Source organism: Antedon bifida, chromosome 9, assembly GCF_963402885.1.
Source record: "Antedon bifida chromosome 9, ecAntBifi1.1, whole genome shotgun sequence".
NCBI lineage: Eukaryota > Metazoa > Echinodermata > Crinoidea > Comatulida > Antedonidae > Antedon > Antedon bifida.
The window spans coordinates 14,349,550-14,364,521 of NC_136234.1; the positions used below are offsets into that span (position 1 = coordinate 14,349,550).

Below are 14,972 nucleotides of genomic sequence, written 5' to 3' on the forward strand. Positions count from 1 at the left end.
TTTGTAGAGATATACCAAATACATTTTTCTTTAGAAATAATTATTATCTGTTTAAATATATTTTAAAGGTTATGGACTCTTTATATATTAAACTGCTGAACATATACTATGTTTGTAAAATTAACCTCCCGACCCTTGTTTTGGATTTTACTTTGAAGTAGGATGATTGTCTATATACACTCAGGGTTCATGCGATTTCGCTACTTATTTATACTTAAAAATTCAGACCAATTCCGTTTAAATAGACATTTTTACACATCAATCAAGAAGACCGATACACGTGAAAAATGGGACGTAAAGTTGGTAAAAGAAAACACAAATCTGAAGTGAAAAATAAGACAAACATACCCAAAGATGTAGTACAAAGAAATATTGATGAGAAAGAACAAAATGACAAGTTTGATGTAAACCTTGTTCAAGAACTTGGCGGAGACGAAGTAAAGTATTGTTTGGCTATTTTATGAAGCTAGCTAGGCCTAACTAGCTTATTAGCTAGCCAGAGTGACTATCTGAGCCGTGTGATCTGAGCCGAGGAATGTGTGTGAAAATGCAAGTTGTGGAAATGCAGGTCAATTCGTCTCAAATCCAATATTTGTGTGTGAACAATTTGTGAATATCACAAAAACTGCATGACTGATCATATTGATAATGAAAAAGATAACAATTGCCTTTGGCTTGTTTGTAATTCGTAATTTATTATTAATTTAATAATACCCTTGGGCCTTACTTGCTTGAAATTGAATATGTAAATATTTCTTTTGGTTTTTCAGGAAGACTATAATTTATTAAAAGATGTTGAAGATGATCCGTTGAAGGAAGAGTTAGAGCTCAAAGATGATGGCACAGAGATTAGTCAACAAGAAGTTGCTGCATTCCTTAAGAATTTGGGTATAAAAAAATCAAAAGACATTATGATTAAAAGGTTTGTCTTACTATTAATATATTCATACCAAAATGCTGGATATTGAATTATTGAATTACCTTTTAATTATCTGAATATTAGCAGCTAATTAAAATATTTTTCATCATTGTTTTCATTTGTGACTTACACCAACATTATTAATCATGTTTTTATACATAAATATTGCACAGCATTATTATTACAGAATATTAAGAAAATTAAACGATTTTACAATTTATAATTATTATTTACATGTTTCCCCGATGTTTATGTACTTAAAGTATCCCGACAGACATTTATTTCTTTATAGTATTTTAGTACATAAAAATTCAATAAAAAACTGCAAAGATAAATATTTAAAAAAAAATTCTTAAAGAATATAAGTTACAGTTTTAGTTTCATTAATTAATTAATTTTCCTCTTATTTTAATTAATTTTTTAAAAAATTAACAGGGCTGAAAATTAACGGTCGCCCGGTCGCCAATGGCGACCTTTATTTGGTAAGGGCGAGTATTAATTGTGTGATAGTCGACCCGTCTGGCGACTTCCAGAAACTGCATCCACCTACCTTTTATAACTAATCTAGGCCTAGGCTAATAATATATAAGCTAAGTTATAAGCTACAAGCAGTCCCTCGTTTTTAAGGATCGCAAGCGCGATCAACAACCTTCAAGGAGAGCAATTAATTAATTCATTCATTTTGGGGAGAGTAATTTAATTATCAAAAGTAATAAATGATGTAATTGGGAGGGGTGGGGATAAATTCCCCCCCTTGGGCAAAAAAAAAAATGTACAAAAAATTAATAAGGGCCAGCCATTTTTAATAAGGGCGACCATCCAACTTCAACTGGCCCTGCTGGCCACTATGGTTTAAAGGTTAATTTTCAACCCTGAATTAATTTTGTTTTGTAATCATTAATTTTAATCATTTTAGGTAAATATTTTTTTTTTTTCCCTTTTAAGTGAAAAAACAAAAGAACAGAAAGTAACGGCAACAACCAAGAAGAATACACAGGAGCAAAAATTAAACAAATTCATAATAAAACCAGATTTATTGAAGAAACTAACGCAGTCGCCTACATACAAATCTTATCTATTCAAGCCTGGGGGTAAATGGTATGAAAATAGGGTAAGATATTTTTTCTTTTTTTTTTGTATTTAATACCAATTGCTGACTGTTTATATAACAAAATCTGAAAGCTATTTAAAACAAAACTGTATTAATAGTAGTTAACATTACTGTATATACACTGTATATATAAATGCAACATATTTGTCACCTTTTGTTTTTATTTTCTTTGTAACACCCAGGTGTGGCTAATTGTTTATATCTCATTTACATATTTATGCATAGTAATTTTAATTGCCTGCCTTTGGAACTGGAGTCAATTTTATACGTTATGCTTTAGTAGTAGTAGAGCTTAAATGGCAAATTAATATACAAATAATGAATGTTTATGAGTGTAATGGTACAAATAATATCATGAGGTGGGGTGAATGATGAAAGGTTATATTTCCATGTGGAAAACAATCAGTCATTGAGAGACATCTGAGACTCACAATGTCAGGAAATGGCTTGGGATATAGGTAGACTTGAGAGGTCTGATGTCAATCGCCCAATGGCACTAAATATTAACTGCCTTGTTTCTATTATTTTAACAGTTTAATGAAGATCCATTGAAATTTAAGCAGATCAACGATGAAGCACTGAAAGTATTCCAGACCCATGCTGCCAAATTGTATGCTAATGAAGTTGAACTTTACAAGCAAAGTATGTACATTTTTTCCTATAGGTCCATGATTAAAACAAGCTAAATAAAGGTTTCAGGAGATGGAGATCACCAGATTAATATATGGTTTCATATGTTAATGTCAATGGAATGTTATTTAATAATAATAATAGTACTTACTTACTTAGTCCAAGACATACCAGCCAGTTCTTTTGTCTACATACCAGTATCAGTCTCTAGTAAATCAATTATAATATCCTTTATAAAGCGGAAACCTGTAAAGCGTGTACGTATTATTAGCATGCAAAGTTGTGTCTTGACCTTTCCAGGTACTCATTTGTACACCTGCAAAAATGCAAGTAAAGTGTCTTGCATAAAGAATCCACTATCTACCCACTACAATTCTCATGGATGGTACCTTCAATTTAGATTGAGTTAGAGTGGAAGAATTACAAGATGGATAAATTATAATCGTGCTTTTAAACTCAGTTTAACTTTTAGGCTTAGAGAGTGGAGTATAAAGAGTTGTGAGTTTACAACACTAGGTCAGGATTGAACCCTGACACAAGGCCAGGATTGAACCCTGGACCTGGAGACTAGAAGGCATGCATGTTACCCACCTACCTACTTTATTTAATTTTTAGGAAAAGATTCTGGTAACAGCTCTAAGGTACAATGGATGAACACTGTGATATCAGCTGGTGTTCTTGCAGACAAGGTTGCCGCTCTTACTCTACAGATACAGGACTGTGCCCTGCACAACCTGTCAAGCCTAGACTCTTTACTGCAGATGGTGAATAAGAAAGGCAGAAGAGAGGCTCTAACTGCACTGGAAAACCTCAAGGAGCTTTGGATGTCGGAGCTCCTTATTCAGGATAAGAAACTGAAGTTATTTTCACAGGTTTGTATGCCTAATAAACACATTCCCTTTACTGTACACATAGCTTGGTCACATTTACTGTATGTAGCAACGCTTTGTCTACACTATCAAACTTTCTGTGACAAAAAAATGTGATGTGCCCATATATGGACATGATGATTGTCATATCACTTCAATATTTGGCCATATCACTACTATATTTGGGCACATCACACTTTTTTGTCATAACTAGTTTGATTTAGTGTTCCAAATGTTTTATTATGTTTTGAAATGTTTTCTTTTTTTTTCTTGTATTCTATCAATAGTATTAATAATGAAATATTGTGTTTTGATTTGCACTTCAGTTGTTAAATAAAGTTGAATTTATAATATGTTTTTATTAGTTAATTAGTTAAAATACAGACATAACTTAAGGTAAAATTTACCTGCTGCAAATGTTCTAAACTTCCCTCACATTAGTCCACATAATCCTTTTAATTCTGCTTATTTTTATTGGCAGCATCCATTTGATCAGCTGACTGCAATATGTGGTAAAAGTAAAGAAAAACGAGACAAAAGGCTCCTTATATGGTACTTTGAGGATGCTGTAAAGAAACGCTACTCAGAGTTTGTGAAGACATTAGAGGTTGGTAGATTTGGAATTAAGAAAAAAAAATCAATTAGAGATTATGAAATCACTATGCAGTACAGAACAAAGTAAAGCCTTGTCTGGACTATCAAACTAGTTTGACAAAATAAAGTGATATAACATCATTGCATGTTTTTATTGTCATTGTCCTTTTTATATGTATAAGGGTGTAAAAACGAACATTGGAACTTAAATTGCTGCAGTCCTAGAAAACCCATCTTCTTTTCTTTTAAAGGTTTATATTGATTTTGACTCACTGTAACATTTTATTCTCCCCCCCCACCCATTTTTAACTGTATGTTTTGATGTTTAAAGCTATATCTGCACAATCAAACTAGTTTGACAAAAAAGTGTGAGGTGCCCAAATATGGCAGTGATATTTCCAAATATGGTAGTGATATGACATCATGTCCATATATGGGCACATCACACTTTTTTGTCACATAAAGTTTGATAGTGTAGACAGAGCTTTAGGGTGCAAACTGAATTGAATACAGTGATTTAGTCCCTGACGTAGATTGACGATGGTCTCCCCAATTTTCAGTTTCTTTTTACTTCTGTAAATACTGAAAATGACCGAATAAATAATGAAATGAAATGCTATAAATAACTTGTTATTGCAATTTTTCCAAAGACCCTCTGTCAAGACACTGTACAAGCAGTAAAGACCAAAGCACTTAGCACAATGAAAGAACTGCTGGTTGGTAACCCAGAGCAAGAACAGGTAGGTTCCATACCAGTTAATTGATTATGCCTGTCCATGACATTTGATTGGTTAATTTCCTTCAGCATTAGTTCTATTGCACATTAAATATAGTTCTATTGAATAGTTCTATTTATTGGTTCTATAACATGGCAGCTTTTAATAAGAAAAGTTTAGAATTTAATTTGCAACACGAGGTTGTTGACACTTCTAGTATATAAGTGAAACTAACTGTATTTTGACCTTTGACATTTCTTTGCCAGGTGTTGCTGGGAAAACTTGTAAATAAGGTCGGAGATCCAGAATCAAAGGTCGCATCCAAAGCGGTCTACCTGTTGCAGCAAGTTGGTAAGTGAACATAATTTGTTAATGTGTGTGGATTTCTAGGCCTACTACATTTCTTTATGTGCATGTAAAAAGTAAATGAGAGCTATATGACACAAATAAGTTGGCCTTTTGACTGTGTTTATGCTGCAATGAGATAAAGATAAACATCCATGGCCTAGATCGCTTTGAATTAATGGATGATGATTGGTTATTTTGATAAAAGACTTTGAAAGTGACCAATGAAAATAAACCTTGTCTAACCAAAGCAGTCTCACAAGACACTGAGCTCGCCTTGCCAAGATAGGAACTCGTAACAGTCCTTTCATCTTATGTCTGACTGCTACAAATACCAACAGTACTGTACTATGTACATATTCTCCGCAGTGTCTGTTAATGGGCGTGGAACTGATTGTGGCGCAGCCACAGATAAATTCTTTGATCTCTGGAGCTCAGGATCCTGTTGTTAGATTGCCTTAGTCTAACCAACATCTTCCCTGGTCTAGGTACCATTTATGTTTGAGATATATAACTCTTACTTAACCATATAGTTTGAAATATTTGTTTTTTTTCTATATTCAGTTTCAATTCATCCAAGCATGAAAGGAATTGTTATCCAAGAAATTGAAAGAATGCTGTACAGACCTAACATTAGTGCAAAAGCTCAGTAAGTATCACTATGAAATGTATGGGCTGATTAGATTATAGGATTTCTGCGGCTAAACTGAAGGTGGTCAGATATTCCCCAGTGGCTGTATTCTCCATTCACAATTAGGCTCATTTGCATAAACTCACAGGGGTCGTTTACATTATGTTATCACAAGCTACTGTATGTGCTGAGCAATGAATGTTAAATGCTTTTGTTTGGGTCGCTTTTCATAGCTGCCAATTTGTCAAAATACACAGCTCACTCTATAATACAATTTAATATTTTAATTAAATTTATTTTCTATGTCTGTCTAGGTATTTTGGAATATGTTTTATGAATCAAGTTATTCTAAGTCAAGATGAAGAAGATTTAGCAACTAGGTTAATGGTCATATACTTTTCTTTTTTCAAGGTAAGGTTTGGATTTGACAAAGACTATGTTATTCTTTAAAGCTCTGTCTACACTACCACACTTTATGTGACAAAAAAATGTGATGTGCCCATTTATGGACATGATGTCATATCACTACCATATTTGGGCACATCACACTTTTTTGGTCAAACTAATTTGATAGTGTACACAGAGCTTTAGTATTTATGTGATTGGTTAAAAGACAAAATAATATCATTTCTTTTACTGATAGCTAGCCAAGTCAAAGAATCACATTAATAAATACTTTTGTAATAAACAGATTGGCAGACAAAATCATTTTTCCTAATGTGAAGTCATATATTATAAACCATTTCTTTTATAACCAATGTTTGTAGGCTTGTACAAAAAAGAAGAAAGTCGACCATAAAATGATAAGTGCTGTACTCACAGGTGTGAACAGAGCCTACCATTATGCTAAGAGTAAGTTAGTGTTTCTTCCGAAAGATTGAAAAAAAAGAAGAAAAACACTGAGTTCTTTAAAATGAACACAAGCCTGTGGCTGTATTCACCAATCACACTTAAGTGAGATATTTTCCTTAATATTATTATTAAATATTAAGTATTTCACTTAACTAATAAATATTTAAGTGTTTCCCTTAGGGTAAGTGTGAATGGTGAATTTTTAACTACTTCTTCAAGAAATCTTACCACCAGAGGACCCCTGGATATCAGCTAGCCTGCAGGTTTAGCTGGAAGGGTTACCCTCTCTAAATAAAGTTTTAAAAAAAAGAATAAATTGGTCTTTAAACCTGTCTATGCTTGTTTGGTTTAACCGCTCAACCATCATGAATGTAACTATGTTGCTGAATTTGTTTTGTTATAGTTGAAGATGATAAGTTGGATGAGCAGACAGACATGCTGTTTAAGATGGTGCACACGTCGCCTTTCAGCACGTCAGTACAATGTCTTATGCTGCTGCATCAAGTCATGAGTTCACGGTAAGCATTCAGATCTTAATAGATTCTCTCTCCTTATAATACAGCCATGCACCGGTTCTCTTCAGATCACTGAAGTTAAGCAACGTTGGGCCCGGTTGCATTCTGGATGAGATACCGTCTGAGAATAGCTGCAGGTGCTGTATATACCAGAGAGTGATGGTGTAATGATAATATTCGATGTAATAGGCATGGGTTAGAGCCTATTGGCTCTATTATTGCATCCTTTTAGGCAAGATGCTTTACTCTCATTGCCTTGTATTATATGCGCATAATAGCTAATGTTTCAAGTTGCATCCATAAATTATTATTAATATATAATATTATTATTAATTTACCGGTGAAGAAATATTTGTGTTTAATTTTATTATCTGCCGTCACCTTTTGATACTGCACAAGCTGCCATATTGTTTTCAATACAATTTCATTAAAGAGTTTTCATCACAAATTTAACTACTGTAAGAAGGAAAATAGAGATAAAATGAATAAATAAATAATCGGCTTCTTTTCGAAGTTTTACGATAGTCGAATGAGCACATACAAACAACTGTATTCTAAATTACAAGATAAATATTTAAATAATAAATAACATTTTCTAAATTGTTTCCAGGCAATCAACATCGGATCGTTACTATAGTGCACTTTTCAAAAAGCTATTAGACCCATCTTTGAAGCAATCTCCAAGACTATCAATGTTTTTAAATTTGTTATACCAGTCATTGAAAGGAGATGTTGTTGTCAAGAGAATAAAAGTAAGTGAAACTATATCTAAATGTAGTACATCTATTAAGGGGACACCTTTGGGACACAAAAAGGGTTCCCTAAAGTCAACTTACTAGATGCAACTTCATTGGAGCCTGCTTCAACAGAAATTTATAATTTCCATCAATGTATATGTAAGTTGTTTTTGTAACTGTGCAATTTGGTAATAGTCACTCTCATACTGTCAATTTAAAAGTAAAACATCCAAATGCTAACTTCAAGTCAATGGCTACCAGATGTCTCTGTGAGACGGTTATTTGAACCAGCACCAGTAATAGGGACGTTCCCTGAATAGAGGTTGGCTGTAGTGATGGAAACATTATCATGGAATGTGTCCCCTTAATAGAGGTTGACCGTAGTGTTAAAACATCATTGGAATGTGTTCCCTTAATAGAGGTTGGCTGTAGTGTTGAAACATCATTGGAATGTGTCCCCTAATAAAGGTTGCCTGTAGTGATGGAAACATTATCATGGAATGTGTCCCCTTAATAGAGGTTGACTGTAGTGTTAAAACAATCATTAATAGATGTGTCCTCTGAATAGTGGTGTAGGGGTTCTATTGTACTGTATGTTATGTCTCTCTGTAATTTGATATTATTTCCTGCATCAGGGTAGAAGACATTTAAAATTCGGGTGTGAATGGAAGCCTCCCATTGCCTTAACCAATCCCTTTCTTAAACATACACTCCAATAAAATATTATGTTTGTTACACTAGTATCGTGCATAGTGTTGTGGAAACCAGCCGTGAAATGTCCATCTTTGTATGTTATTACCTCTACACCTTTTTTGTTGTTGCTAGGCATTCATAAAGAGACTCCTTCAAATCAGCTGTGAGCAGCAGCCTCCTGCCATCTGTGCAATGCTGTTCCTTATATCAGAGGTCATTCAGTCAAGGCCGCAATTGAAAAGTATAGTAGAAAAAGTCATGGTAGGTTACTTTATTCTAATATTTAATATACTACACAACCCCATAATGTAAGGGTCAGTTTTGTCTTGGGATGTCTGCAGCAAATTTGAGGGGTCCAAAATGTGTAGCTACATGATTTACCAGTAAATGTTCAGTCATTTCAGCTGTTTGTAATCAAAGGTGTAGTTGGAAGGAAGCTTTAGTGTTAAGCTCTGTCTACACTGTCAAACTTTAATGTGACAACAAAAGGTGATGTGCCCATATATGGACACGATGATCACTACCAAATTTGGGCACATCACACTTTTTTTGTCAATCTAGTTTGATAGTGTAGACAGCTTTAGAAATGTCTTGTTTATATATATATTCTGGAACTGTGCAACAGGCTGTCGGTTTTCTAAAGCTCTGTCTATACTATCGAACTTTATGTGACAAAAAAATGTGATGTCCCCGCATATAGACACGATGATGTTATACCACTACCATATTTGGGCACATCACACTTTTTTGTCAAATTAGTGTAGACAGAGCTTTTGAAATGTTTATATATACTCTGGAACTGTACAACAGGTTGTCGCTTTTTTTACAGGATTCTGATGATGAAGAAGAACATTTTCATGATGTTGATGATGGCAGTTCAGATGAAGATAAACCTAAAGAAGAAACATCAGATAGTGTGGCCATGAATTCATCAAACACTGGAGAAAAACATTCCTGGATTCACAAGGATACAAAACCAAAAAACAAAGGTACTGTGAAAAGTATATAAAAATTCTCACATTTTCAACTTGATATTTTTTCCTCAAAGCTATGTGTACGCTATCAAACTATGCGACAACAAAATGTGCCCATTTATGGACATGATGATGTCATATCACTACCATATTTGGGCATATCACTACCATTTTTGGGCACATCAAACGTTTTTTGTCAAACTAGTTTGATAGTGTAGACGGAGCTTTAGAAACACCTGGTGTACCGCAAATTATATTATATTTATATAAAGAGAAATTAGTCCCTATGTAGCAGTTTTATTATTTATCATTTATTTATTTTTGCACTTATTTCTTATTACTGACAGGGTTGAAGACAACTTATGACCCTTTAGCAAGAAATCCATTGTTTACTGGTTCTGAGAATTGTGTATACTGGGAACTGAGAAAGGTACAATTATATTTTAAAAACTATAGCATAATAGCTTTAAATTTTGTTATACAAAAAAACCCTCCTTAGGGACACTTTTTTTTTAGTCCTGAGGGTGTCCCGTAGTAAAGGTTCTCATTCAGAGGCTGTTCACAGAATGTTAAGTCCCTATTAATATTATATGTTTTGTCTGTGAATACAAATTGGTATTTATTCTGATCGAGGCAATCCCAACAACAGGACACTGAGCTCGCCTTGCCAAGATAGGAATATGTAACAGTCCTTTGATCTTATGTCTGGCTGTGAGAAATGCCAACAGTACTGTACTATGTACATTCTACAAGGCGCGCAGTGTCTGGAACTGATCGTGTCACAGTCACAGATAAACCCTTTGATCTCCGAAGCTCACCATCCTGTTAGATTGCCTTGTTCTGATCGAACCAAGAACCTTTGATGAAAAAGCAATCATGTACAACCTCAAACTACTGTGCCACTGTACACCGCTTCATTGTCATTAATATACTGAAAGAACCATGTATTTATGTTTTTTAATATTATGTATATATATATATTTAGCTTTCAGAACATTTTCACCCAACGGTATCGTTATTTGCAACACATTTGCTAGCTGGTGATTCTATTGTCTATATGGGGAATCCCCTTCAAGATTTTACGCTCATCCGATTCCTGGACAGATTTGTCTACCGTAATCCAAAGACAAAGGAAACAGGTACGTTGATATTATTTGCATAATTTATTATTCATTATAAGTGTACAAAACAATAATGATAACCTCGTTAGTTTCAGGGGCAAGTTTCAACATAGAGGTGCAAAGAATAGGAAGCTCAAAAAATTCATACAATGTTCTCAACATAACTTATACGTTTTGTTGGTGTACAATTGATTCTTCACAAGAGTAGATTAAACTACCCTAATTGTTAAATCAAAATATTCTTTTTTTAACAGTTGTAGTATTTATCTTTGGATGGTTTTCTTTTCTCAGAAAGAGTGTCTGTCATGCAGCCTCGTGTTTATGTAGCCCCTGAAATCAGACGACTTGCTGTCAATAGTAAAGAGTTTCTAGATAAAGATGAGAACAGTATTCCGATGGATGAGCTCTTTTTCTATAAGTAAGTCATCAATATTTGTCAAAACAACTGATATCATTGTCTGGTCCTGGATTGCTTCACTCAGCTAAAGCTCTGTCTACACTATCAAACTTTATGTGACAACAAAATGTGATGTGCCCATATATGGACATGATGATGTCATATCACTACCATATTTGGGCGTATCACTACCATATTTGGGCACATCACATTTTTTTTGTTAAACTAGTTTGATAGTGTATACAGAGCTTTATAATATGAAGTGACTGTTATACACTAGGAGTTTCAACAGTTCTGCTACAGAGATCATCAGGCCTGTATGCTGGTTTGTAAGTACTGTAGGTGGGGTTTTTTTCATAGAAAAGTGCCTGAAATGCTCGTTTGAAGGGTGCTCCTACAGGGATTTGGTCTGTTTGTGGTGTTGTAAATGAGAAGAAACTGGAAAAGAAACTAAAGTGTTCTTTCTATATATCAAATATATCAAGAGGGTAGACCTTTTGAGGCAGACCGAGGGTGGATGATTTCTTTCCCTAAACCCCACCTCTTTTGTCAAGAAAGTAAATTCAAATTAAATGATTTCAGGTTTACTTACATACTATGTACAGTAATGCTACAATGGCAAATATTTCCTAACTGTTGCATTGCATATTCATAATAGGTACTTTGAGCTGAAGAATAAGAAATTTACCAAAAAGAAGGCGAAGGTAGTTGATGACATGGACTCTGATGCTTCAAGTGTCAGTGATGATGAGTTTGAGAAATGCCTTGGTAAGTGCAATATTGTTACTAGTCATGCTTTGAATAGGAGTCTCCTTTGAATAGGAGTGAATATGGGTACCCCCTGTATAGGGGTCTCCTTTGAATAGGAGTGAATAGAGGGTGTCCCCTGAATAAGAGTGAATAGGGGTACCCTTTGAATAGGAGTGAATAGGGGTACCCCCTGAATAGGGGTCTCCTTTGAGTAAGAGTGAATAGGGGCACCCCCTGAATAGGAGTCTCCTTTGAATAGGAGTGAATAGGGGTACCCCCTGAATAGGGGTCTCCTTTGAGTAAGAGTGAATAGGGGTACCCCCTGAATAGGAGTCTCCTTTGAATAGGAGTGAATAGGGGTACCCCCTGAATTAGGGTCTCCTCCTGAATTAGGGTTTCCTTTGAGTAAGACTGAATAGAGGGTGTCCCCTGAATAGGGGTCTCCTTTGAATAGGAGTGAATAGGGGTACCCCCTGAATAGGGGTCTCCTTTGAATAGGAGTGAATAGAGAGTGTCCCCTGAATAGGGGTCTCCTTTGAATAGGAGTGAATAGGGGTTCCCCCTGAATAGGAAGGGCCACATTGTTGAAACATATATTTTTCCAGTTTCTCCTGAATAGTGGTGTCACAAAGTATGAGTTAATTTGTAATGAAATGTTTGCAATTATATTTTAATTTTCTTGTTTATACAAGAAAATGTTATGAGTTCAAAATAAAAATAATCTGTTTTCCAAGCAAATGAATCTTTTTTACTCTATTGAACTCTAGATGAGCTTGAGAGTGGTGAAATGGACTATGACGTAGATTTTGCTGGGTAAGTCAAGACGGAATATGTGATTTGTGAGACTATACAAATGTACCCAAGTATAAATATTTAATCCTACTAAATGTTCCTTAATAAAAAGCATATAATATCCTCTTAAGCTTTTTTCAATTATTAAATTAAGCTTTTTTTATTAATCAATTTTTTGCAGAGATTTTCATAAATCAAAAAGCAGCAAAAAGAAACATCAAACAGATTCAGATGATTCAGATTTTTCAGAAGATTTAGACAATCCAGATATTGACGATGATTTCAGTGATGATCCAGATATTGACGATAATTTAAGTGATGATCTTGATGCAGATGATTTTAAAATTGAGAATGATAATTTTGATGAAGAAGCATTTGATATGTCTGAAGATGGTAAGTGAATTTTGTTAATCAATCAGTCAATCAATAATCTTTACTTCTTCAAATTAATGAAACTATGTTTATATTTGTACATTACTTGTTATATGTTGTTACATTTGTGCATAGGCCAATTCCCCTCCCAAAGACTTGTAATAAGACTTTGTTTATGTAGAGCACATTGTGTATATGTTTGTCTTGTGAACAGGATTGCCACCTTTAAGAAGGATAGTGAATGAATTCGCTTATTATTCCTTGGAAATTTGCCTATTTAAATATATAAACAAAACAAACTTGATACAATATAAAATACAATATAGAAAAAATACATTACATTTAACTAATTTTCTATGTTATTGATATAGATGAAGAGTTTGCACTTGATAGTAAAAAGGGAGGGAAAAGTAGCGTAAAGAAAGACAAGAAAGGTTTAAATGACAAGAAAGCGTCCAGTAAAGCTAAGAAACGAAAAACTGATTCTGAAAGTAATGTGTCGAAAAAAGCCAGGACAGGAAATGATGTCACATCGGTTGTTGAAGAGGTTTGCCATAATATTTATCATTTTAGCACCATGATCTAATGTAGCTGTTTCTCATTACTGTATACTTTGTCCAATATCATTGCAAATTCTGTAATACAGTGTCATAATGTGTATCACATTGTGATAGCCTGAAAAGCCTGACCTAACAGTAACCTTATTCCCATCATTCCCATCATAACTTAACACCACATGCCAAACAATGCTATATATAATACTTAATAGTACCACACGCGTCTAAACCTAACACTATCCTGGTGCGTGTGGTATAATTCTGTATAGCATTGTGAGGCGTGTGATGTTTAGTAGGATCGATTTTTTTTCTTCATTTGTAGGCCAGAAACTTTACTTTTCTTTTGTGACATGTACCTTCTGTTATTTCAGTTTTCAATGCTTATGGATGAAAATGTTGGATCAAAGAGGAATGCCGTTGGAACACATGCTTTAATCAATCGTGACAAAGCCAGTAAGTAACACAAATTAATTCTGAATTGTAAACATTTCCACTGAAATCTATTTTAATTTTCTACATTATTTATTTGCCCTTGGCCTTCCAAATTGCTCTCTTGAAATGCACCTTACAAATACTCATTTAAAACTCACAGGGGACTGCCGCAGATCCTGTCTCTCTCACCCCACCCCCTCCCTGGGCATATTTTTTTGGAATGTGTGATGGATGGTCACTTTTATGGCAAACCTCAACAATTTGGGTAAATCAGAAACCATGTTTTTGGGGTTTTTTTTGTTTGTTTTTTTGGTTCTCAAATTAAAATCATTTGTTTTCAGGTGCTAAGCAGCTTGATTGGGAAGAGAGGCGTGATAAATGGATGAGAGGAAAAGACGTAAAGTCAATGATGAAACTAAAGAGGGAGAGATCAAACCTCAGGAAAATAAAAGGAAAAGGCAACAAGAAATTCAATAAAAAATGAAGGAACAATTTATTATAATGAATATTTATACATTATGTAACAAAATAGGTCGACTTTCACAATTGCTCTAGTGTCTTGAACTTTTTACTGTATGTATCATTCTTTATATGTATCTTGTTTACATAATAAAAGTATGAAGAAGAATATTTCTGTTCCCTTTGCTTGCCTTAAGGAGGTGATACACTTTTCCTAACCAATCAAGGTTATTTTTAAATTTATTATTTGAATAGCCATAATTGTTTTATTAATTTAATAAAAGTTAATAAATGTATTGTAAAAACACCATTGATTATATGAAAGTTCATGTATGAAAAATAAAATAAAAAATTTACATTAAAAAATTGTTGATACATACATATTTTTGTTTCTTTGTGTAATATATTGTTACTTACTAAACTACAAAACATAAATAAATAAAAATTATAATTTCTTAATAAGGAAACATAATTATTTAAAATTTAATTTTAGATACAGTATAGGC

General features: G+C 33.8%; 2 protein-coding genes across 2 annotated transcripts in view; both read left to right on the forward strand.

Moving 5' to 3' along the window:
- The window catches only part of LOC144851594 (glucosamine 6-phosphate N-acetyltransferase-like), a 29,295-nt gene extending 27,402 nt beyond the window's left edge, over positions 1-1,893 (forward strand). Inside the window, exon 7 of the mRNA XM_078709130.1 lies at positions 1,884-1,893. The gene's annotated coding sequence lies outside the window, so the exon portion shown is untranslated. The remainder of the gene's footprint in view (positions 1-1,883) is intronic.
- On the forward strand, positions 272-14,836 carry LOC144851575 (CCAAT/enhancer-binding protein zeta-like). The gene is made up of 24 exons (XM_078709100.1): positions 272-437; positions 771-922; positions 1,865-2,030; positions 2,564-2,672; positions 3,276-3,532; positions 4,011-4,136; positions 4,774-4,863; positions 5,106-5,190; positions 5,749-5,833; positions 6,130-6,226; positions 6,583-6,667; positions 7,071-7,185; positions 7,793-7,934; positions 8,745-8,873; positions 9,442-9,601; positions 9,934-10,016; positions 10,572-10,725; positions 10,999-11,125; positions 11,763-11,872; positions 12,622-12,667; positions 12,828-13,039; positions 13,390-13,565; positions 13,947-14,028; positions 14,349-14,836. Exons 1-24 carry the CDS (start codon positions 288-290, stop codon positions 14,489-14,491), a joined length of 3,081 nt encoding a protein of 1,026 aa, XP_078565226.1. The 5' UTR covers positions 272-287; the 3' UTR covers positions 14,492-14,836.
- The last annotated feature ends 136 nt before the right edge of the window (positions 14,837-14,972 follow it).